Source organism: Vigna unguiculata, chromosome 7 (assembly GCF_004118075.2).
Source record: "Vigna unguiculata cultivar IT97K-499-35 chromosome 7, ASM411807v1, whole genome shotgun sequence".
Classification (NCBI taxonomy): Eukaryota; Viridiplantae; Streptophyta; class Magnoliopsida; order Fabales; family Fabaceae; genus Vigna; species Vigna unguiculata.
Genome location: NC_040285.1, coordinates 24,709,256 through 24,734,768, shown reverse-complemented (window position 1 = coordinate 24,734,768; position 25,513 = coordinate 24,709,256). Strand labels below are relative to the sequence as shown.

At 31.8% G+C, this 25,513-nt stretch overlaps 3 protein-coding genes and 1 long non-coding RNA gene across 7 annotated transcripts; 1 reads left to right on the top strand and 3 right to left on the bottom strand.

Moving 5' to 3' along the window:
• The first annotated feature begins 3,152 nt into the window (after positions 1–3,152).
• Positions 3,153–6,801, top strand: LOC114191659 (pyrrolidone-carboxylate peptidase-like). 2 transcript variants are annotated; one of them, XM_028080979.1, is made up of 5 exons: positions 3,153–3,379; positions 4,072–4,405; positions 5,408–5,512; positions 5,621–5,668; positions 6,224–6,801. In XM_028080979.1, the coding sequence occupies exons 2-5, from the start codon at positions 4,130–4,132 to the stop codon at positions 6,461–6,463; spliced, it is 669 nt and encodes a 222-aa protein (XP_027936780.1). In that variant the 5' UTR covers positions 3,153–3,379; positions 4,072–4,129; the 3' UTR covers positions 6,464–6,801. The 2 variants fall into 2 exon arrangements, with proteins under 2 accessions (XP_027936780.1, XP_027936781.1); XM_028080980.1 differs by lacking the exon at positions 3,153–3,379 and adding an exon at positions 3,428–3,818.
• Positions 6,802–14,529: 7,728 nt separating this feature from the next.
• LOC114190567 lies at positions 14,530–15,395 on the bottom strand. The gene is made up of 2 exons (XR_003605828.1): positions 15,336–15,395; positions 14,530–14,894 (listed from the first exon to the last, which is right to left on the bottom strand). It is a non-coding gene; the product is annotated as an uncharacterized LOC114190567 (long non-coding RNA).
• LOC114190566 (zinc finger CCCH domain-containing protein 3) lies at positions 15,393–16,257 on the bottom strand. 2 transcript variants are annotated; one of them, XM_028079508.1, is made up of 3 exons: positions 16,004–16,257; positions 15,848–15,932; positions 15,393–15,699 (listed from the first exon to the last, which is right to left on the bottom strand). In XM_028079508.1, the coding sequence occupies exons 1-3, from the start codon at positions 16,184–16,186 to the stop codon at positions 15,602–15,604; spliced, it is 366 nt and encodes a 121-aa protein (XP_027935309.1). In that variant the 5' UTR covers positions 16,187–16,257; the 3' UTR covers positions 15,393–15,601. The 2 variants fall into 2 exon arrangements, with proteins under 2 accessions (XP_027935309.1, XP_027935308.1); XM_028079507.1 differs by having other exon boundaries at positions 15,508–15,723.
• A 2,951-nt stretch (positions 16,258–19,208) lies between these two features.
• Positions 19,209–23,381, bottom strand: LOC114191683 (glycogen synthase kinase-3 homolog MsK-1). 2 transcript variants are annotated; one of them, XM_028081028.1, is made up of 13 exons: positions 23,275–23,381; positions 22,520–22,688; positions 22,321–22,413; positions 21,612–21,671; positions 21,234–21,506; positions 21,086–21,160; positions 20,870–20,926; positions 20,603–20,743; positions 20,473–20,523; positions 20,210–20,305; positions 20,007–20,090; positions 19,726–19,828; positions 19,209–19,619 (listed from the first exon to the last, which is right to left on the bottom strand). In XM_028081028.1, the coding sequence occupies exons 2-13, from the start codon at positions 22,634–22,636 to the stop codon at positions 19,537–19,539; spliced, it is 1,233 nt and encodes a 410-aa protein (XP_027936829.1). In that variant the 5' UTR covers positions 22,637–22,688; positions 23,275–23,381; the 3' UTR covers positions 19,209–19,536. The 2 variants fall into 2 exon arrangements, with proteins under 2 accessions (XP_027936829.1, XP_027936828.1); XM_028081027.1 differs by having other exon boundaries at positions 23,014–23,318.
• Between the last annotated feature and the right edge of the window lie 2,132 nt (positions 23,382–25,513).

The window sequence follows — 25,513 nt, the reverse complement described above, 5'->3', positions numbered from 1 at the left end:
TGAATCTTTAACTTTTTCACATGCTTTGGCCTCTCATTTGTCTTGTCGTTAAAATTGGCAGATAAAAAATGGAATAGGATAGATTGACTAACTGACCTTTTTTAAATTATAAATTAAAATAATAATTAATATAAAGTGTTAACTTTTTTATTTATATTTTTTTAAGTATATAAATATAGAATTGTAGCTTAAATAATTGATCTTACAAATTAAATTTAAATTATTAATTATAATAAAATATATTTATATTAGTTATTTTATTTATCCAAAAATAATTAATTTGATTTAAAAATGTTTATATAATTAAATATATTAATATATAAAATTAAATTTAAAAAATAATTATCGTACCGAGGGTCAAATAATCGGCGTGTTCAATTAACGGGACGGGTCACGAATTCGAGTTCACGAGTTTCTTTTTGACTAGCCAATAACGAACAGGACCGAAACTAGCCCAGTCTTACCGTATGGGCCAGGCTCATGTGGGCCGAAGAGGGCCTGACCCAGGCTTACATCACCATATGGCCCATATCATGATATCATCAGGGAATGGAACAGGGATGTGATGATGCTCGCAATTGAATAGAGCGACTACATCACCATTCTTTTTGTCCTTTCCCACAAAATATAAAAATTAAAAAAGGACACACCAACTTAGAAGTTAGACATTTTAATTAACACAACACGTTTGTATTCTTTTAGAGACTACAAAAATATTATAAATAGAACAAGAGGCTAAAACTAATTTTTAAAAGTTTCATGGAAATAAAAAATGTATTATCTTTTTTAATCATGTTTAAATTCATTATTTCTTATAAGTTCAATACTTTTTTATCATTTTTAAGTTTTACTTCTACATTAAAAAAATATATATTAACTTTAAGAACAGGAGGAGATTATTGTGTCCAATTGCACAAAGATCAATTATAAAGTCAATAACGTTTGATAATTTAGATTAGTGTGATTACAAAGCTCAAATACAAATTCATGTTCAAAACCCTTTCTCTTTACTCTGCTTGATGTTGAGGTATAGACACAAGAGTCTGTTTTATTGATCTAATTTGTGTTATTGATATTAAGGTATACTCTGAATGCATTAATGTGTAAATGCTTGATCAATACTATTAGTTACTACTAATTCGGATATTCTAGCTTTTTTATTGAATAAAAAAAAAAAACCTCACATACACAGACATGGGACCCATTGGAAATGAATGAGTGATGCATATAGTGATGATATTTTGTCAGTTTTTGGAGTGTATTTGGTAACAATTATTTTTTTATTGAAATAAGTTTTTTTTTTTATGTGTTTGTCTAATCTATCTAATTTAAAATTAATTATGTTTTAGTTTATTTTAACAAACAAATTATATTTTTAAATATTTAAAATTTAACAAACTATCCAATAATACCGGTATAAAATAAAAGAGGTGAGATATTTTAGGAAGTAATATTTTATAAATATATTATTAAAAAAGATAATTACCTGAATAAAAAAAATGAATAATGTTAATTCTACATAATTGGAGTGATATCTGTCTGTCACTGAACGAAATGATAAATAATCAGAAGAAAATGTATTTTGTAGGCAACTTTCGGTCATAGCCGAATCAGATTGGGCTGGCCTAATCCTTTGGCCCACAATTAAACTCATAATAATTCAATTTTTTCATTGATTATTTGTAGATCTAACACATGATACATTTCAACAATTTTTTAATCATAACAATAATTGTACGGCCAAGTAAATGTCCAAAGTCAGTTTTAATAGAGAGATTTAGTTTTAAAAATATAAAGTTTGGATGATTTCGACTCAATCCGGTGAATATAAACACTTGTTATTTTTTTTTATATAATTATTATTTCATTATCCTGTTATTATATATGAAACATTAACATAATTGCTGATTATATATATTATAACAGGAAGAATAACTTTTATTTATCTATATATACTTTATTTATATACTATATTTTCTTGCCGATCGACTTAAGTATTGAAGAATATTTTTACAAGTAGATTTCCTCCCTGATTTTTTTTAAAGCTTAATCCATCAGCAATAAATCTTTAGGGTTAATTCACCGCGAAGACTTTTGTCGAAATCCAATAAAAACAATAATAACAATTAATTTAGAAAAAAAATGTTATAGAAAATTAAGTAGATTTTGAAAAGAGTGTGATGAAAATAAAATCCTCATATTACTTTTTTTCTTATTTGAAAACCTTTTCAAAATTTTGTTTATTCCTTTGTTTGTTAAAAAAATTCAACTCGTATTTTACAACAATAATTATTTGAATAAATTAGTTACTTTGGAATATTTTTAGCCGGTAGCATTGGATTTGTTAAAAGCTTATATATTTGTTAGGAAATTATCCTTGAGATTGTTGGGGTTGATTATCTCACTTTTTCACCTATTTAATTAATAAGATGGGATACTTTTCTATTGGTTTATTTCAAAGGAAAAGGACAAAAAAGAGTTTGTTGTTGGTTTAAAACGAATTAAAGTGAAGGCTTTTTAATATTCTTATGCTTAATTGTGAAACGAGTAATGATGGGCATGCCGTGAAGATTTGAAATGGTAGAAAAAAAACGAATAAAAGAATCCTTACTTTCTTTTCAAACAATGATTTTTTTTTAATACTTTAATGAAAATCAAAGCAAAAATAATCTAGAATGGACGGCGGAATGGTCATTGATGTGTTTGAATACAAAAATAATGCCACCATCAAATTTAATCACTTTTTTTTTTAATGATTAGATAACTACAAGTTTTTCCAACAATTGTCAAACCATGTATTAATTAAATAAGAACATATTAACAATTGTCAAAAGTAAAGTTTACCAAATAATGATGAAAAATTCTAGTGCTGTCAAAAAAGTGTTTTACTCTTTCATTATGAGTTAATTATTAATGGGTCAATCAACGTTATCAATAAATCTAAGCTAATTTGTCATACTAGAGAATTAGTGTCGTTTACTGAAACAACGTTAATTCTAATTTCAGTGTAACTTTTCACAAATTAAAGATTGCGTTGATTAGGTAAAAATAAGTTGATTTATTAGTGAAGATAATAATGATAAAAAAAAGATTAATAGTAATAACAATAATTATAGTAATAATAGAGCAGTTGCAGGTGGCATGATATGAACATGATAACAATCCATTACATTACAGTACGACGTTAATGCTTTGTTGTTTGAAGGTGACTCCCACGAAGCCTTTATTATTATATACATATTCTCTTCCTTCTCTCTCTTTTTCTCTAAATAAATCTAATCGGAATCTTCACCAGTTAATCAGAGCTTTGAGTAGATAAGACTCGTGGATGTGTCATCTCTCTTATTGAACGTTCAATATTGTTATTTTTTTCATCCTGGTAAGGGAAAACACTCTCTTTTTCTCTCTCTCACAGACACACAACGCACGATTAATCTTAATTATCTTCTTTTCTGATTCATTATTTGGCTTTGCGATCATCAATGATCAGTTTGGTTTTCATGTACAGTGTTTTGGTCCAAGGTTCCTTTTTGAGGGGTGTACTGTAATTCGGCCATAACATAGCCATGTGCTTGGTCCTCAAGACAGTAAATTTTTCTGAAAAATCTTGAAAAAAAAAACCCCATAGATGTGTGTCTCCTTGTCTTTGTCCTTGTCCTTCTTTTGACATTCAATTATCCTTCTTCTGTGTCAAAATTGAAATCTTTGATTTGCCTGCAAGATTATTTGAAGACCCTTTCTTGCTGCCACCTTGCCTCCTCAAATTAGGATAACTGCCCTTGCCAAATTAGCGACTTTTTTGAGTTTGGTTACGTGGGGTGCTCTTTTCACCTTCTCCAATTTGTTTTTTCTTTTTGTTTTTCCAAAAAAACCCTGAAATTTGATTATTGTCATTATTATTATTTGCAATTCATCGAAGTAATTCTGGGTTGAAATAAAGTTTGATAGGGGCGGCTTCTGTGGTTTAGGATTGTGAGATGGATTCTGTTTAGTATGTGATCCACCTAATAGGAAGAAACCAATTCAGTTTTTGTTCCTTTTTCACTCAATTTTTCTCATCATTTAATGCAGGTATTCAGGAAATAGTTTGTCCTTGAAGCTTTGAATATTAACAGACCATCATCAGCAGATGGGGTCTGAAGGTTCTCCAGCAGCTGTAACAACAACAGTTCATGTAACAGGTTTCAAGAAATTCCATGGGGTTTCAGAGAATCCAACGGAGACAATTGTGAATAATTTGATGGAGTATTTGAAGAAGAAGGGTTTGCCAAAAGGGTTAGTTATTGGAAGCTGCAACATTCTTGAGACTGCTGGTCAAGGAGCACTCGTTCCCCTCTATCAGACATTGCAGTCTGCCATTACTTCCAAGGAGTCTGAATCTCCAAGTTCCAACAGAATTATCTGGGTGAGTTTCCTATGTTATATAGGTTCTCAGTTTATGCTCTCTTGTTAATCTTTTTATGAAGTTATTGGTTATAATATCAGATCAAGATTGTTACCTCTCCATGAATTTCTAGGTGAATTGTTTACAAATAAAAAACCAAAAGTGAGACAATATCATTAACACAGTATGAAACTAAGGATCCATTTAAATAAAATTTACCATAAACATTTATAGCAGAAAAAATGATAAAGTAAAATTAGTTAATCTCTTTTCATTTAACTTTTCCAAAGGGTAATGTGCTTAAGTTGATTATTGATCACAGAGAAACTCGATTTTCTTATCCTACAAATGGTTGTGAAGAACTTTCTCTTCTTCACCTGCCTACACCTGTTTCGTTTTGCAGTAACTGCGGGCAAATGTATTTTTTTTTTAATATCTCAATAAGCAACTCAGAATGTAAACCATGGCAAGTGTAGTCTGTCTCTTCTGCTCTATCAAAGTTTCTCTTTTAGAGCTATTGTACAATTATTGGTATCTTAATATTTAAAGCAGCTGGATCTATATTCAGATAGATTCAACAATTAGGATTTGGCTCCATTAAAGCTAGCAAAGTTAAAATAAGTACTGTTTGTTGTTGATGTCTATGAAAAAAATGGCTAGTATTTCATTACATTCATGATCTGTTACATATGTACAATCATTACCAACCTTAGAGTAGTTAGATTCAGACAATTAAGGTTTAGGAGAGATAATCACTAGACTATCAACTGAGATTTCTTTGAAAAATTTGGATTAGAACTGAAACCTCTGTTGGATTTCATTCTCAATACCTTAACTGTGATACTAAGCCTGAACTAGAAGGAGTTGGATTATAACTGATAGCTTAACTCTGAGGCATTTTTATTCAATTGACGAGTTGGAATCATTCATGTATCTTAAATCTGTAGTCATTGGAGTAAATTTTCTTTCATTTTAGCATCCATAATCTTATTCTTTGGCTGTTTCTGATTTTTTGTCATTTAGCTGCATTTTGGGGTTAATAGTGGTGCAACAAGGTTTGCTATAGAGCGTCAAGCTGTCAATGAAGCTACCTTCCGCTGCCCTGATGAAATGGGATGGAAACCCCAGGTTAAATTGGATTCACTTTAATATATGCATTATAAACCAGCTTTCATCAAACCTAATTTTAAGAACTATGTCCTCCTTTAGTGAAATTTCCACAATTTTATGTTGCAGAAAGTGCCTATTGTTCCTTCAGATGGTCCAATTACACGAATACGTGAGGTAAATTGACTCACTTATTTTACTGACACTTAAATTCCTGAACTGATGTTTGCTGTTTGGTTTAGTGTCAATCTATTGGTCCTGATACTGTAATGTTAAGGTTCAATTTATAGCATTTAAGGTGCCTGTTTTTTGTTGAATTATTTTGATGGTCATAAGGCTGTAGCTTACATACACCATATTTGATATCATTTAGCAGATCTTTAAACTGTATATGGGGGATATAGCTCTAGGTCCTTTATGTTCTTCTATTGTCAAAACTTAAAAGGAAGGAGTTAGAAAAAGGTTTTGGTTTAACTTTACATAAACTGTATTTGATATCATTTAGCAGACTTTTCGACTGTATTTTGGGATATAGCTCTAGACCCTTTATGTTCTTCATTTGTCAAAAACTTAAAAGTAAGGAATTATAGAAAAAGTTTTTGGTTTAGCAGTCTGTGCCTCTTGATGGAGACATGCACAGATTCAAAATACAAAGTTATTGATTTGCATACAAAAAACATGATGAGTTAACATAATTATTCTCTGATATTTTGTGTCCTAACTGTTATGCAGACTACACTTCCCGTGGAGGACTTCACCAAAGTCCTGACAAGTAAGGGTTATAATGTAATGACATCTGATGATGCAGGCAGGTTTGTGTGCAACTATGTTTACTATCATTCCCTTCGCATTTCGGAGCAGAACGGGATCAAATCCCTTTTTGTGCACGTGCCACTCTTCTCTACAATCAATGAAGAGACCCAAATGCAATTTGCTGCTTCCTTGCTAGAGGTACTTGTTTCATCATGCTAGAAACATTTTCAGATCATGTAAATGTTCTGGTGAAAGTGGACGAGTGTACTTTGAATGAGATGATATTAAAAGATATTGTTTTGAGGTGGAAAATGATTTATTGCAAATGGCATGTGTAGCAGAGGTGTTTGCTTTATCAGTGAATGTTTATGATTAAAGGCTTCGGCAAATTGTCAAAACTTGTTGTTGACATCTTCAGTGTCACCTTGTGAATATTTGTTCCTTTTGGTTGTCCATAATGCTCTGCTCTTATCTTTCATTGTAACTTGCATGAATGAATTGTATCAGGTACACCTCAGTAAAACTGAAAACTAATAATTCTGAGTGTTGTTTCAGTTTATGCAGTGAGAGTATGTTGAACCTACTTGAGATAATTAAATTGGAATTGCATATAACTTGCATATCAATTGATATTATGATATTTTAGGGGGAAAAAAATATCATCAACTACACAAGAGTCTTATCTAAAAAAGGACAACCAATCTTTTGAGAATGAGTTCATGAATAGAGACATATTGAGTGTTAACAAATTTTACTTCCTCATTCTCTTTAGCTAGAATAGAAGATTTCTAAGTGGACTATTTTAAATATTTTATATTAATTATTTTGAACGCTTTATATCAACCGCAAAATCATCTAGATGTCACCAACCAGAGTTTTCAACATACTTATTATGTAAAACAAAAAAGAAAATACTATATCAATTGATTCATCAATCAATGAAATGTAATTTTAAAAAAATAAGGATGTTTCTACATTATCTGTATAAAATGAACATAAATGATATCTTTTACATTAGTTGAAAATATAATCAATCTAATATGATATTTTCTATATTGAGTAATATAATACTTTTTACATTGATTATAGACTTGACTAGCGTAGAATGTATTTCTTTAAAATTTATTTGTTTATTTTGTTTCAACCTTGCAAAATTACAATAAAAATTCACAACTACCCAATGTAACTAAATTCTAACTTAGTGATTTTTATACATACATATATATATATATATATATATATATATATATATATATATATATATATATATATAACATAGTTTTATATTTTAAGTAACACATATATTCCTATATTTTCTAAAATGTAAAAATCAAATAAATTAAAAAAATTTAACTTGTTATGACAAGTGTGAGAAGTGTAAAGGATGATAGTGTGAGGAAAAAGAAAATGACTCAGGAACGCTTATGTGCTCTATCACAAAGGTACAAAAGGTGGTGTGATGAAGGATGAGTTCCTGCTATATGATGATGGAGAATGAGAACAAATAAGAGCACAGGGAGAAAGAAGACTTCATGCAATGTCATGATGGTGAATGAGAACATTAAGTAGTGTTGCCACACCATAAAGAAAAAACGAGCAAAGAACAAAGAAATAAGGGAAGAAAGAGAGAATTAAGAGTCCATGCAACACCAAAGTGAGGAGAAAAGATGTTAATGTGTCATAATTTAATAACATCCTACATTTGTTTCATTAACATCCTACAAACCATGTGGTTTCACTTTTGATTTGGCCTTTTTGCGCATCACGTTTTATATGGGGGCCAATAAAAATGTTGAGGCAGGATGTTTAAAGTCTTTTGAACCTCAAAGTGTCCCATTAAACCCCTCATGTGCTTCTCTTACTAAAAGATCCCTAATAGAACACTTAGGTACATACAATATTTTCTCTTTAAATAAATAACCATTGTGCCTAAAATACCCATTGGTGCTAACATTTGTGCAAGCAGTAAAATTTCAGCAAATTTTGAATTATGTGGATACATTTCTTTCAAAAATTCAAGACCAAATAACTTTGCTTCAAGAGTAGAAAGTAAAAAAATTCTTCTAGACAAAGCCTCAACCACAACACTTCCTTTTCCGTTTTTATGTTTTGTGACATGGAAATTGTTATAAAAATTCAACCTATTTCACATGTCTTTTGTTTAATTTTCTTTGGCCCTTTAAGTACTTTAAAAACTCATGATCACTTTAAATCACAAATTCTTTAGGTAAAAGATAGTGTTGTCAAGTTTGTAACACTCTCGTTAAGACATACAATTCCTTATTAAAAGTGGGATAATTTAGAGTGGTCCCATTTAACTTCTCACTACAATAAATAATTGGATGACCTTCTTGCACCAAAATTGTCCATATACCCTCATTGGGCATTAGTCAACTCATGCTTAAGGGAAATAAAGGATTTTTCTTGTTTTTCTTCCCATTTAAAACCCAATATTCTTTTTAACAATCTCATTGTCAAAGTACTAAAATTCTTTGCAAATCTCTTGTAGAAACTAGCTAGGCCATGAAAGCTCTTAACCTCACTCTAATATTTAGGGTAGACCATTCTTGAATATCCTTCACCTTTTCATAATATACTTGAACCCCTTTGGCACATACCAAACAAACCCAGGAATGTAATTTATTCAGTGCAAAATGTGCATTTTTTAAGATTAGCATTCAACTTTTCCTTTCTAAGCACAAGTAAAACAACACACAAATGTTCCACATGCAATTGTGGACTAGTGTTATAAATCAAGATGTCATCAAAATACACAACAAATTTGCCTAAAAAACTCTCAAAACATGGTTCATTAATCTCATAAAAGTGTTTGGGGCATTAGTTAGCCCAAAGGGCATCACAAGCCACTCATACAACCCATGTTTTGTTTTAAAGACAATTTTCCATTCACCCTAATCCTAATTTGATGGTACCCACTTCTTAAGTCAATTTTTGAGAATATACAAGCACCATGCAATTCATCCCATAAATAATCTAACATTGGGATGATATGTTTATACTTGATGGTGATGTTATTCAATGGTCTACAATTTGTGCACATCCTTCATGATCCATTCTTTTTAGGTACTAAAATGACTGGAAGAACACATGGGCTCATACTTTCTTACATCCATCCTTTGTTAATCAAGTCTTCTACTTGAGTTTGAATCTGTTTGTCTCTTGCTTCGATAAGCTAGCCTATTTGGTAAAGATGTTCTGAGAAGAATGTCAATGTGATGCTGGTAGTCTTCTAGGTATTTCATTTGGAAACATATATTTGAAATCCTGCAAAAGAGACTCAACACTAGAACGAAGATTAATTTTATTAGAATGGTCAACAGTCAAAATATTGTTTTTGCCATAAAGTAAATAAAGAGGTTTGCTATAAAGTAGCAACTTCTTCACTTCACTCACTTTCACTAATCCACTTATTTTTCTTTCATGTATTTCTATCTTTTCAAGTGTTTCAAACTCTTGCTATGTTTATGTGTTTCACCCATCTCTCTTTTCTCTTGCACTTCCTTTTTTTCTCATTTTCATTTGATCCTCACATACCTCTCTAGGAGATATTCATGTTGTGCATGAAAGTTATTATGTTGGTGAAATCATCATGGATGACTTTGGTATCAAACTGTCATGGTCTCCCTAAAAGAATGTGAGTTTCCTCCATTGGATTTGTGAAAGTCCAACATTTTGTGTTTCCCTTGGTCTCACTAAAAGAATATGAGTTTCCACCATTGAATTTGTGAAAGTCCAACATTTTGTGTTTTCCCCTGCTATACTCCAGTAGAGAAATTAGAAATAACAATAATTTTATTCCTCACAACACTCCTTTACATGTTTACACTCCACACTCGTGTTTAAGACAATAAAGCTTTTTTTTTAGAAAAAGATTCTCACAATAACTCTTAACACTTGTTCTCTAACTTGAGGTTCTTCAAGTATCAAGCAATCAATAATCAAAAACTGATGTTACAGGTAGCAATCACAAAGATTAAAACAAAATTTTAACATAAAGAAGTAACAAAAGAACAATTTCACATGAAAGACAATTACAAAATGTATAGACAAAAATAATAGAGGAGACACTTGAAACTTAGGAATTTGAACAAACTGTGTGCCCAAGACAATTGTTATAATTTTTTTCTTCTTATTTTCTTTTTTGTTCTTCTTTTTCTTTTTTCCCTTTTTTATGCTTTTCTTTTTGAAAAAAAAAATAATATGAACAGTAGTATCAAAGACCACGTGAACAGTCCAGAACAATTTGAAACAATGCATAACAATGCGAAATAGAGCAAAGGTGAACAGTGAAAAAAATGTAAGGATAATTAAGGATCGAAATCAATTAACAAAAAATTGTAAATTGAAAATAAAATAGAGAAAACCTAGAAGGGAAGGCACTGCAAAAATGTTTGATAAGCCTAAGAATGACCACCACAATAATTGGAGAATTGTTGATAAGATCACAAGATGGAGGGAAATCTTAGCTAATATAATCTTACAATTAATTTGGCAAAAGTGTTATGATCCACTTTAAATTTCAAAAGGTTTATAAATACAAATTAAATCGTAAGTCTTACCTCATTTGCAGGTAAATAAAAAAAATTGCAATCCTTAAAATCCAAAAAAAGATAATATGTTCTTGTAATCATGTTGACACATTCTAAATGGTCTAAAGTTAAAATATTTTTATATTAATATTACAATCATCTAATACATGTAATTAATTTGGTCTCTCGAAGATGTGGGATCTTCAACTAAGCCTCCAAAAGATGAGTCACATTATGTTGCGATCTCTCTTGAACCTTTCTAAACCTTCCTCTTTTCATGGGTCCACCTAAATCTTAAATTAGGCCGTGGTCTTCATGATCCTTATCATGTTATTGGGCTTTGATGTTCGCAATAGTATCAAAGGCCCATTGATGCAGAAAATAAATATTTCATCAATTTTCTCTGCAACTAATATAATATTTACTTTCTACACAAATTCAAAGGATGAATGACCAATGTAGAATATTTACAAAATTGAGACCGAGTCAAATAATCACACTGCAAAAGTTTAATATAATATTGAATTCGAATCAAATCAAATCAATATTTTACATAAAGTTTGAGTTGATTTTTTTTTTCATTGTCAAGTATCTTTTTACAAAAAAAAAAATGTTTAGTATTTTATAATAAAAAAATTCTAATAAGTAGATGTTTATGAATTATTTTGGGATTATTTTTCTTATATTTATAATTTCAACTTATCTTGTATTTAAAATAAATTACATAACCTTATAAATAAAAGTTACAATAAATTGTTTTTATTTTTTGTAACAAATATAAATATATTGTAAATACAATTCAATCAAATTATAAAACAAATATTCTATATAATTGCTATTTTTTTTTAATTAATCCTAAACATGTAACATTATATTTAAATAGAATAAGCGGTTTAATTGAGTCGTTGAATTTTAATCCAAGATCCAAACTTACTTAAATTTAAGAAAAAATGTATTATAAAAATAAATAAAAAAGTAATTTTGATAAAATCTTTTAGTACGATTTTTGAACTTAGTTTTGAACTCTCTTACATTTAAGTGTTTTAACTTTTTATTTTCTCTTAGTTATTGTAACTACTTTTCTTCTTTTATAATAAACTGAAATAAAAAAGACCACTGTTTCAAAATGCTAATTTGAATAAAAAAATAGTTAATAGAATTACAGTTGGAAATGACAGAATTGTAATTGTTGACATCATTTTTGTTTTTAATGAGTGAAGGGACTCAGCTGGTGATATTATTTTAAGCTTTTCTGTATGGACACTTTGACACAAACATCAATTCGGAAATGGATTTAAGGGCTCTTCTTGGTTTTAAGTTCTTGTAAATTCAACAATAACACAAAGAGCTTCGATATGTGATTAGACATGCAAACCGAACAAAAATTTTGCTTGCACATTCAGAGAACTTTACTCTAGTGGTGCTTTGATATAAGGTTATATCTTTGATATGTATATTGGTTATGGATTTGCGGGAGACTCTTATGCTATAATCGTTCGAGGAAAAGTGGCAAGACGAAGATGGATTGTGAATGTTCTTTTATGTTCGTTTGACAGGATTTAAGAGAAAGGTACAGGGATGATTTGCGAGATGCAGAACGATTGTAATCTCACCACTTCTACACTAATTTGAATGAATTTAGCTAGTGAATGACAATTTTATCCTCTATTCTCTCTCACTAATTTGAGTGGATTTATCTATTGAATGACAATTTTACCCTCTATTCTCTCTCACGTGCATGGCATGGCTTGAGAGATTCGATCCCATTTGTTAAGGGATTCGATCTCGGATCTAGGGGTGAGGGATTCGATCCCCATATGCATGGAAATGGATCTCTTAGGTGGCTTGGTTCTGAAATATTTTTTTTTTTTCAATTTTAGTGGTTAAAAACAATTATGAAAGTAAATTTACTCGTACAAATATCAATTTATACTACTTATTAAATTAAGGACAAAACGGTAATCTTACAAATAATTCTATTAAAACATATCTTTTAATCAATCACATCAATCAATTTTCTCACAAACTTTTACAAAAATAACTTCTAAATTTACTCACAATCACCTCTAAATCCCTTAAAAAAACAATACATAATTCACTTTTAAATCCACTTAAACTCATCCGCTCAATCTCTCTCAAATACTCTCCCTCAAGTAAACATAGTGTTATTGATTATGATATTTATCTTTTCATTGAGGGCTTTCTAAGTTAAAAATTTGTGTTTCATATGCTCTTGTTTATTTGGTTTTTTTGTCATCTACTTTTATTGGTACTCCTCACATGTTCTTACAAGTTGAGAAAAAAATTTATTTCATTCCTCATTGCTTTGTTATTGAGGTATTATTATTTTCCCTTCAAAGTGTGTCAAAGTTCCTTTAGAAAGAGGGTTCAATGGAACAAATAACAAAGTTTGTAAAAAGTTGTGATGCGAAATTCATGGAAGATAAACCAGTAAAGACATTAACGAGATACATAGTCAAGAGCATAATGTCGTGACTGACATTGAACAATTCAAAACCTATCCGTATTTTTTATGTAGTTGCTTAGAATGAAGAACAACATGATGACTATAAAGATGGATCTATGTCCTTATTCAGGGATATGATGATCAAGAGGAACATTAAGTGTCATAGGATAAAAAAATTAGTGATGCTACTAGACCTTCTTAAGTTCAACCCAAGAGGTGTAACATGGAGAAGATACCGTCTAATATGTACTTTCCTTACGAGTTTGTGATTTTGACAAATGGTGAAGAACCAGAGTTTTATTACACAAACATGTAAGAAGTTGTTATAGACGAAGAAATTATTACACAAGTTTGGTTTTGTTCAAGAAGAAACATCTACCACAAATAGACAGTCAAAGTGTTGTTCGTCTTCATTTTGGAAAGAGTTTGGATTTTCATTCAATATCAATATATACAAGATGCTTTAGATCCTAATTTGTTAAAATTAGCAAGTATTTATATTAATGATAATTAATGATGGTGATGTTTTGATTAAGTCAATAATATGAGGAAATTTGAAATTTGATGAGATTATTGTTTTGGTTGGATTTTTGTACTACTTTTTTATATGGAGAATATGCTCAAATATTTAAAGTTTGTGTATCTCACTTACTTAGGTGGAGAAGGGTAGGCTAATTGTACCTTTTTTCTTTTTTCTTTTTTGTGTGTTCTATTGTGATTGATGCTCTTCACATATTCTCACAAGTTGGAAGAAATTTTATTCTATCCGGTTCTAGTTTGATCCATTCTCCTTCTAGCACAAATGTTGAATAGAGTCTATATAATGATCGAAAGGAGTTGAGGGTACTCTGGTCGCATGCGGTGTACTTTAATGTTGTTTCTTTTTCCCCAAACCATAACTCGTTTGCCTAAATAGTGTTCCAATACATAATACTATATTTTGTATGCTCTTGATTACACATCCATTTTATTCTAGGACGCATTTTTCGATTTTTAATGATGAAAAGGAAACCTCAAAATGGAACGCAGAAGGCTAAAATCATAGTTGAAGACCCTTCTCTGGATGCAAATACTAGCTTATGCAAATTATTCAAATTTATCATCACTAAATTAATCGTAAGAAGTCAATAACTTTTGTAAAATAACTTACTCAGCATCTTTCACTTTCACCTCAATTTGGACAGGCAGCGAAAAAGCAAATTATTCTTCCTAGTTGGTGGCTTACACAAACAGTTAAATGATTTGCTATTACAGAAAAAGCTTAAAAGTGACATAATATAATGCTTCATTTACATAATTGTTTCGCATCATTGTAAATTCATAAATTCTTCTAAAGGTGTTGAGTGTTTCAGTCCAAAACCAAACGTTTTCTGACTTTTGTTTTAGGAATGGATCATATACAGCAAAGCTGAATAACTAAACATTACAAACCAATATTGGCTTGGGGATGGCTCAACTCCGCCGCCAACCAATTGTTCCGTGTCAAGGTTTTAAATTGGGGATAGGTCAACTCCGTCACCAACCAATCGTTTCATGTCAAGGTCTTGAAATGGGAATGGGTCAACTTTGTCGCCAATCAATTGTTTCATGATAAGGATTTACATTACTGTCACCATCCATTATGTTTTTTATACTACGAAAAAAATTGCCAACAAACATTACCAATGCAATTACAATTGTGATTCTGCAACTATGATAAAAATCCTAAAAATCTTGACAACCAAGATCACATTCACTAACCTACCTCTTTAAAACCCTATTTTGTGTATTAAAGAACTCACTCTGTAGAGCTATTAATATATGTGTCCTTGTGGGCTGACAATATTTGGTACCGCTCTATTAATCAAAATTAATGTTTATAATTTATGAATTTGACATAACTGCCACCAAAAGCTTTTCTGGCAGGCAGCCGTATGATGTGAATAACCATTTTGTTCTTAATTTAGTCCTATCAAATGATACAATTGCATCTTCCTATTAAGTTTCGTAGGATTGTTTTATTAATTTTACAATTGCTCTTAATTTTGTCCTCAAGCTATAATCTTTAGATAATAATGAGGTGGAGAATGCTTACAAATGAAGAAGCTGGCATGCCTTTAACTTGGTAATGTGCCAAAGCAAAATCACCATTCCACTATCAAATTATATTATATTAGTATTGATTGAACATTAAGATAGATTTGGATAGTGTTTGATATATGAAAACTCCAAATAAGATGTGGAGTTATGTGACGGGAGATAAAAAGTTAAATAATAATAATAATATAATAATAATAATAACAAAAAAAAAGGGACTGAACAGAGTTCTTCGTTACACACACAGATTCAATAGCTACAAATCTATCCCCAATCCACAAAGGGGAGATGGGGATATCCAGCCTCCGGCGGAGGCTGCAGCGACGGGGGCAAATTTCCCAATGACACTCCTACCACATTACCTGCATGCACAATTGCACATATATCTAATATTTGTTTATCATTAAACTACACATTCGTAAAATTAATTGTTGTAGTTGTTATGTTTGGCTAACATTCATATAGGAGACGAACTGAAAGGCAGAAAGTGATAAGCGATTGGTTAATTACCTGGTGAAGGGATTGGAGCGTGGTGTGTAGCATTGTTGGGAATGGGATGAAGGTACTTGCAAGAGTGGCCGTAACGGCAAAAACCCTAAAATAGAGGAGAGTGAATGAGAAATGAAATTGAGAAAAGAAAAGAATTGGTAGCGTAAGGAAACGTACCGTGTTGAGGAAGTGAAAGCAAAGGGGAGGATTAGGGATTTGTTGGTGGTGTTGATTGAAGGAATCGTACCAGCGAGCTTTGGCTTGGAGGTGTTGAATACCCTTAACGTGTCGTTTCCGATCAGCTGGTGTGTCTTGGAATTGCTTGTCACAGTAGTCGCAGTAATATTTCCTTGCTGGCATCTTCACGCTCACACTCACTCAACCACCACCTTCGCTTTCAGACTAAATAAACTAACAAATTCTATTATTTTATTATAAGCGATTAACCAGATAAATTAAATTTCACGGAAACTTCTCCATATCTCTACGGCTTGGCCACCGACTTTTAATATTTTTCTAATTATATATTAACAATAAATGTAATAAATTAGTTATTTCGAAACATATGATATGTTATATATATTTGGCTTAAATATTTTTTTCCTCATTTTCGTAGTGTTTGTTGCGGATGGTTCTCACTTTAACATAATGGTTAAAATGTTCCTCATTTCTACCGAATGTTTAAAATGGTCCTCATTTTCGCAATTCGTTTTTTATTTGGTCATTTTCTATAACACCATTTAAATAATTAACGGAGCATTGTACAGGTGGCACGATTTGTATTAGGGTGTGTTACGTGTACTGTACAGGTGTGGTAATTAGATATTTGGGATAAATAAGTGAGTTAGGGTTTTGGTAAGGAATATTTGGGCAATTGGTGAGTTTTGACAATCTTGTTCCTCCATTCCCAATTGGTGTTGTTGCAATCTTCTTCTTCCTGCAATCCCATTATATAGGTATGTTACGGTCCCAATCTTCTTCCTTTACCTTTGGTCGTAATCGTTGGAGGCAATCGTGTTGTATCACTTCCTGCACTGTTGGTGGTTCAACGAGAAATGGATTAATCCCGATTTGTAGCTGCGGAGAGATGGCAAGAACTCCAAAGAATAATGGTAGAAGATTTTGGGTACAATCTGTTTTTATTTTTGTGTTAATAATAAATTGGTTTTAATTTTGGGTGTATTGATTTACAGAGTGGTGGTTCCAATAATGTGGGCTGCAACTTTTTCAAATGGTGGTGTTGATGAAAAGGATGGCCTCATCTTGACACAGATGAGGCAGATTAATGAGATTAATGATTTGGAGAAGTTATTGAAGGTTGATGAGAAGAGGCTGCAATTAGTAATAGGGTTCACTTGTGTTGTTATTGTATTATTCATACTGTTATTGTGTGTAATCTTTTAAAGTCCATTTTAAAGTCCAATTTGTTGTGTACTATTGTTAAATGAAGAAATGAATTAGTTTGATGATGTTGATATTAGTCCCAACATGTTCAAAATGACATCTTAATCTGAGCATTGAAATAAGTGATATTGATCTAAGCTTGGGAAAAATTAAATTGATCTATGTCTGGAAGAAGTTAAATTCATAACATTAATTCATCCTCATCAAAATGCACTACATCAATGATTGGGATGAAGTCCTCAGCATTGACATTGATGAAATTCATTGCATGGCAGCAAGGGATAGCAGTCAGAAGCCATTTCCTACAACTGCAATGTTGAGCATCCACATTCACTGTGCTCCTAGCAGCTTCCACATGAGTATCTTTAATTTTTGGCCAGAGAATCTTTTTCTGAAATTTGCATACAAATGCCTGTGCTCAGCGAGTAATAGGTCCTGAATGGCAGGCACTAATTCATGTGCAATGATAAGATTATTAATACTTACAACATTAAACAAAAATTAATATATTGTTGAACATATATTAACCATACCTTTTGTTGGTCAGAGATAAAGTTCATTGTCTCACACATGTCAATACCTCCAAAATCACCATTAAGTAATTCCAAGAACCATGTCCAAGTTTCTTTGTTTTCAATAGTTTCTTTGTTTTCAATTTCCACAACAGCATACGCTAAGAGCAATAAATGATCATTAGCATCTTTACCCACAACACTCAACAACTCACCTCCGTATTTTCCTTTTAAAAAACAACCATCATGGAAGTAATTTAGAAACCATGTAGAACATCACAACAATCGAAATACAAACAAACCCCAAAATAAAATTACGAAAACGCTAACCCACGAGCAAACATAACCCAGAAAACTCTAAACCCACTTACCTCGTTGAGGACCATCCGCAACAAACACTACGAAAATGAGGACCAAAAAGGTATTTAAACCTATATATTTTTATAAAATTTATGACTTTAATGTTAATAATCTTTGAATAGTTTAAGCGAGAAAATGATAGCTAGGGGTTTCGAATTTCTGTTAACAAAAATAATGTATTATTTACCAATATTTATCGAAAAATATGCTTGACTGGTTGTATCAGTCAACTTATAATTGATCTTACCAAAATATTTAAATATACGTTCAATGTAAAACACAGAACAAAATTATTTAAATATACATTAAACATTTGTTTACATAATAAAACGTTTTTTTAGTAAGTGGTTTATAAATATTTCAGTGTACTTTGTATTGATTGAAAATTGAGTTTTTGCTAAAATAATAAGGAATCTGAACAAAAGAATCCTCTGATTAGAGTTACATAAAGAATAAATATTATTTCGCTTGACTTTATATTAAAAAATACGAGGAATATGTGATTACAAAGAAAAAGTTATTCTATCTTCAAAATGAAAACTTACTTTTACTTTAATATCACAGTAGACAGAAAATTAGATGTAAGAAAATAGTGGTCAAAAGTCATCCCATATGCTAAAGAAGCCAACGACAGAAACAACCAAATTGACGTTAGACCCCTTAATAAAAAAAGTAGGTGATGAATACTGAGATTCAAAGTTGTTAAAGAATGCCTATTATTAACATGAAAATGCCTCATGGAAAATATAACCTCCGTTGACGAAGATATTTTCAACGTACAGAGAGAATAAAACACCAAAGCAAATTGTGACTTACCAGAACGCGCTTGTATATATTCTTTGTACATAAGAGACACATCCAAATTCTTTTTTCAGTGTTCGCATCAGTCCACTCAGACACCTCAAGCTCGAATAGAAAATAAACAAAAAGCCAGTCTTCTATTCTAACTGTTTGATTAAACTATGAGAAATATCGCTTTCACTTACTACGTTTAATATTTGCGAATCGAGCCAATTCATTGAAGACAGGCCCGAGACTTCGTCCCATGTCGTTCGGCCAGAGACTACCTAAAGAATGGAAAATAAACAATGCACAGACAATGCCACTACAACTTCCAACCACCACGCTAAGCATTAACTAAATTAAACAACCCGTCATTGTCTCAACAAATACAAATACTGATGCAACATTTAGATAGATAATTGCAGACATTTGTCTTCTATTGTATGTTACAATCTGCTGTGATACAGGAAACAGGGTATTCTGCATACCCTTCGGGGGTTGGGTAATAAGGAGTAGCATGTATCTCTAGATCTGCTTTTACAGGGCAACCGAATACAATAAAGATACCAACAAATATCATATCATATCATCAAATAGAAGAAAGCGCAGCATTCTCATACGGAAACAACACTTGAAGTTCTGTTACACTTTTCACAAGCCAAGAAACGGGCATTGCTTCCTCGCATGTTCTGGAACCAATTTCACCAAAATCTCAGCTGGGACTCCTTTCAGTTCTGGCAACCACGCACCGAAAACATACATAAAGTTAGCCAAAACTATTTAATGAAAACAAAAGACGAGCGGAGTCACAAACACAATGCCTATTCCAAATCAACATACCATGAGATTTAAAATTAAATAGTGGTGGAAGGAATCGGCCATTTGGCAAGCGAGTATTTGGATCACGAAGCTCATCAAAGAAAGGATGCGTCAGAGCATCTAACTGAACCACATAAAGCAAAATCTCAAATTACACAGACATTATCAGAAGATGAGAAACAGTCATTTGAAAACATAAAATTGCCACATAGAATCTTGCAAAACCGTTATCTGAAACAGGGAACCAATGCTATATTTTTCCTACGGTGAGATACTAAATGTTTAACAATTCAGATACTCACAGCTGTGCACCGCAAGTTAGGGGAGTATTGTAGTAGTCTAGATACCAGATCAACAGCCTCTGGAGGCATGCGCTTGTGGAAGATCTAGTAGAAGAAAACATCAAATATATGTTAGTACAGTGTTCAACAAAAGATTTTCAAATGCGTTAATATAATGAGCTCAAGAATAAAGCATGAAATGCTATTAAATCTATTTGTGATACCTTGTGCCATGGATGTGCTTTAATCTGTGGGAATTTAAATTCTGTATAGTTAGGGTTCATGCATTTAATCTCTTCCCTTGTTGGAGTGCCGAGAACCTATCAACACAAACAACAAATGATATCATTCACATACCTATATAATGGATCAAATAGGCCATTTCAATATTAAGAAACCACAGAAAAATGAGATTGACAGTTCAAAACATTTGCAAATAAGAAACATGTACAACAGTAGTGAAATAAGTTAAACATCAGAAGATTACCTTTATAATCTCAACAAGCTGATCAACTCCACTCTCACCAGGGAACAAAGGCTGTAAACAGAAAATTTTGATTTTAGGTAAATATGCTAAACCACAAAAGGTAAAAGAATTCACAGCAACAGCCACCAACCTGTCCAAGCAGCAGCTCAGCTAAGACACATCCAACAGACCAGATGTCAATGGCTGTAGTATATTCAGTTGCTCCAAATATAAGCTCAGGTGCTCTGTAATATCTAGAACATATGTATGATATATTTGGTTCGCCTTTTACCTGTCAAAGTTCAAACCAAGTAAGGAAAAATAAAGCTGACAATCTAACTCAGAAAAAAAAGAAGTTTCAATGGAAAGGAATGATTTGAGGAAGAAGCAGAAAAGCAGAGACATATATTTAACATACCAAAACCTTTGCACTTCCAAAGTCACATAATTTAACCTGGTGTGTGTGTGGATTGACCTGCACAGAAAAACATCCAATTATTATCTTCCACCCAACAGTCCTATCACCAGAGTTTCAATTGGTCATTCCCTATCTTTTAGCCACCCTAAACACAACCATAGCTATGAAGCAGGAACCAAAATAAAATCCAAATAAATAACCAAATAAAGGCCATACCAATAGATTTTGAGGCTTGATATCCCGATGGCAGACTCCAATACAACGATGAATATAAGATAATGCCCTAAAGATCTGCAATATATCAAAATATTGTTAAAGCCTGAACATGGATGTAAGCTAAATTCAGGAAGGGCAACAGGCATACCTGGTATGTATAGAGTTTCACATATATCAGAGGCATCCTTTGGTTCAACTTGTTGTAATGTTTGATCACACGATTAACTGTTTCGGGAACATACTCAAGTACCAAATTAAGGTATAGTTCATCCTTTTCAGTGGTTGAAAAGAAACAGTGCTTCAAAGAGACAACATTTGGGTGGTCAAGAAGGCGCATTGTTTGCAGCTCCCGGTTCTTGTACCTCTTGTCTTGAAGAACCTTTTTGATAGCCACAGTTTCACCAGTTTCCAAGCACTTAGCCTATAATCATACACAATGTCAGAACTAAGGGAACAATTATCTTCATATGAGTTAAAAAGGCTAAAGCAACACATCTTATTTAGTCAACTATAAACATGATTTTACCTGGAAGACAACACCAAACGATCCATGACCTACAACACGTTCTGCCATGTAGCTTATAGTCTGAAATATTAACAAAGATACAAGTTTATGTTAAGCACATATAGAAAAAAGTGGCAAGGAGTACAGTACACTGTTAAATAGAATATCAAAAACAACATCAGGGCACTATCATCCTATCCAATAATACCATGAGATTCATCAATCAGAAACCAATTGGCAAGGATAATCGCCAATCACAAGAAGCAACAAAATACGTCACAGCAAGGAGTTATGCAAGACACCATAAAAAGGTGCATCACAAGATCACGGCATTCTCATCCTATTCAATAATATCATGAGCTTCATGAAACCAGTCAGCAAGGATAATCACCAACCAGATAAGACACGACAAAACAAGTTGCACACAGCAAGAAGTTATGCAAATGGACATAAAAAGTTTCTAGTCAGCAAGCAGTGACTCGGCATCATAGCCAAATTCTGAGAATTATTTTTTCATTTTTTGATTTCAAGGACAAACACAACCATTCTCAATTTAAATATCATTATTCTAAATCACAGCAGCTATAGAAGTTGGGAAAACATTTGCACAAACAATATATGAAACTGGAGGAACATTGATTGTTTACAGCCTTTCATGGTAAACACAACAAGTGAGATGGCACATACACATTTAACAGGCGGTAGAAAAATTGAGAGAGAACATATATACCTGCTTCGGCTGACCATTTCTACCCCCAATGGTAGTCACAATGATATGTCCGGTCTCCGTTCCATTGCCATCAACAACTGTGGCTTCCATCTCCTACAAGATGATGCAAATTGAAAGTAACTTAGCCTCAAATTCAAAATCAACCACAAAGACATTCCTGAAATAAAGCTAAAATAAGAAAAAGTGCAAATATTCATACTCTATCATCCCTAATTTTCATATCGTTCATCTCCTCCGGCAACCTATCAACACCTGCTGCTCCATGTCCACTGGCTTCTCTCAAACCCGAAGTTGGCGCCACACCAACGGATGTCATCTTCACTGAATCCCTTTCTCCGTTAACTTCTGCTCAAAAACCACTCATACACCTGACAGAATGAACAATCACGCCATAATTAAAAAAAAAATGGACAACTTTTTTCGTTTAATTTGAGCATTAAAACTGGAGTCAACAGACACAATAAAAACTGAACCAAATAGGAAAGTAACACCGTTCAAACACGAATTAAAGAAACAAAAAACGCAAATCCCTTTTGTCCATAAATAAATATCCATTATGTGAAAAAGGAAAACATTAAAGCAACGTAAAACTCCATCAATCTCACAGACAGCCACAAATCCATCCGAAAACTCATCAACAGAAACAGAAAGAGACAACAACAACAACAACAACAACAAAATCCCTAAACAAACCTAAACCGAAGATCCCCGCAACTGAAGGCGAAACAACACGATCCGAACACACAAAACAAAATTAACAAACGCAGAGCGTTGAAAACACAGGAAAAGCAGAAAGAAAAGCAGCGACGTCGGAGAAAAAAAAAGTTCGACGGAAGAGGAAGAAAATGAAGAAGAGAAAATAGAGAGATAAGGAATCTAGAGTCTGGAATGGAAAAGAAGGAGGCGAAAAGGGCGGTTAGAAGGAAGAGAGGGTTAGATCCATGAGAGGCATACCCATGGCGTGTTTGGATTTGTGTGAGTAACAGTTGTTCTCTGCTTTTTTGTGTGGTGTGCTATAATGCGCTGGTGACAGTCAAAGAAGAAAACCAACCCATTCTAACTATTTATTTATTTATTTATTATTAATTAAATAATTAATTACAAAATTAAATAATTGTGTATTTTGGAGTAAATAAAATATAGAAAAATGTGACCTAGTTTTCCCTTCACTTTTGACCGTTCAAACTTCAAAGTTCAAACTCACTGTATTGAAATGGTAACAACTATTAATTGGCCACCGCGGCATGTGTCTTTTAGGCGCCTTCTTTAGTGCCCTCGTTTTTTTTTATAGTTCCAAAAATCATATATATTTATAATATTTACAACTACACGTGAAAAATTACAAACAAATGAATAGACACTTTAATAATTTATATTATTATCTTTGTTCTCAAATTAACATGTGAAATGAATAAGTGAGCTCAATAATTTGGCTGAGTATGTACATCTGGATAAAAAATTACATTAATATATACTTCATATTTTTGAAATAACTTTTAAGTCATCATAAATTTAGTTAATAATTAAAGTGATTAGATAAAATCTAATTCGTTTTGTTTATTTCTTATTGATCAACATTGAATAAGATGAATGCAATAAATAAATAAGGATATGGGAAGGAGTTTCCTTTTCATAGATAGTGTGAGAGCTTTAGCTAAATAAATATTAACAAATATTAACAGCTTATTTAGATTTTAACTTTCAAAATAATCATTATAACTAAAATGGGCTAATGAAATTAATAAAACAATCAAATAGTGTTTACAACACATTAATATTTAGAATTAGATTATTCTCTGAAATAATTAATCTCTCAAAATTAATATAAATCATAAAATAATAAATTATTAATAATTTATTTCTTTATTATTATCTGATCTGTTCAAGATATTAAATTAAGATAATAAATTTATAAGTGGTTCTGTTGTTCTTTTAAAACAAAAATACTATTTTAACAGTTTTATATGTTTGAATAAATTCATTTAAAAATTCAAAAGAAGAAAGATTACAAATTATTAATTGCTAATGAAAATAGTAGTTTTATGTTTTTTTTCCATCTCTTACAATAATGTTTTAAGCATATAGACCTTATAAGTAACAGTCAACTCATACATATCTCATTATCATATTATATAAATAAAAATCACTAAAATATCAATAAAATTGAAAAAATATCAGCATGATAATATCTAAAATTGTATAGGACCATTATTAAATTTTTATCCTTGTTAATATGTTTTTTAGCAAATCCTTGATTTTGAAAAAGAAAACTATAATGCATGACAACATTTCTATTATCCATATCTGTTATAACGTGGATCTTTTAGAAATTATGAGAAAATTATTTAAATGTAGTGGCATATTCAAAATTCGGAATAAATGTGGATGATTTATTTAAAAGTAATAATTATTACTACAGTAGTACAAACATGTTATATAGTCAAAAACTAGGTAGGAGCATCACTACTATAATGATTTCCAAAAATCTCCAAGTCTACTTATATCGAGGATTTAATGAAGTTAGAGATAAAAATTGATTTTTAACATAACATTGAGCAAGTAACATTACACAGACTTTAAACAGACAAAACAGTAGGCACTCAAACATGTGATAGAAATCAAATAGGAGAACTCTATGACTCAATTATCCGGACACATATAATAAGATTGGATTCACCCTACCACGCACAAGTTGCCAAAGACTATGGTCTTTCGCTACTCTAACTCTCACCACTTGAATCAGTTTGAATCAGTCTGCTCTAGGTGAGAAGACTAACTGATTCTTTAGAGTTTCAGGATGCAATCCTTACATATCATTATCTAATTATATACACTACAACACCACTATGGAATCTTACCAAGAGTCTCATGGAATTACGTCTATCTTACACCACATTCTTGTTTCTCATACCAGAACCACAATTTTATCTCAAGCATTATAATTCCAAGCCAATGCTCCGCCAACAAATTAATCCACGATTCATTCCATGCACAGTACAACAAAGTCTCAGCCTCATTCAATCTCATAAACCATTCATGACATTATACTTCATGCATTTAAGGTAAATATCCCAATCATGTAACCAAACAATCAAAACATGGAAGAGAACAGCGTGGGAGCACGTCCTTACACCAGTCTCGCTCAAGTTGGGCCTTCGCCTAAGTGACAGAAGCCTCTTGCTTAAGCTAAGCG

Excerpts from the sequence above, each read along its gene's own strand:
- LOC114191659 (XM_028080979.1), top strand. The coding sequence starts at position 4,130 with ATGGGGTCTGAAGGTTCTCCAGCAGCTGTAACAACAACAGTTCATGTA. Across the intron at positions 4,406-5,407 it reads GTTCCAACAGAATTATCTGG|CTGCATTTTGGGGTTAATAG; the intron begins GTGAGTTTCCTA and ends TTTGTCATTTAG. Across the intron at positions 5,669-6,223 it reads CAATTACACGAATACGTGAG|ACTACACTTCCCGTGGAGGA; the intron begins GTAAATTGACTC and ends ACTGTTATGCAG.
- LOC114190566 (XM_028079507.1), bottom strand. The coding sequence starts at position 16,186 with ATGCCAGCAAGGAAATATTACTGCGACTACTGTGACAAGCAATTCCAA. Across the intron at positions 15,933-16,003 it reads GCTTTCACTTCCTCAACACG|GGTTTTTGCCGTTACGGCCA; the intron begins GTACGTTTCCTT and ends CCTCTATTTTAG. Across the intron at positions 15,724-15,847 it reads CGCTCCAATCCCTTCACCAG|ATATATGTGCAATTGTGCAT; the intron begins GTAATTAACCAA and ends AACAAATATTAG.
- LOC114191683 (XM_028081028.1), bottom strand. The coding sequence starts at position 22,636 with ATGACATCCGTTGGTGTGGCGCCAACTTCGGGTTTGAGAGAAGCCAGT. Across the intron at positions 21,161-21,233 it reads TGAAACTCTATACATACCAG|ATCTTTAGGGCATTATCTTA; the intron begins GTATGCCTGTTG and ends GATATATTGCAG. Across the intron at positions 20,927-21,085 it reads TCAAGCCTCAAAATCTATTG|GTCAATCCACACACACACCA; the intron begins GTATGGCCTTTA and ends TTTTCTGTGCAG.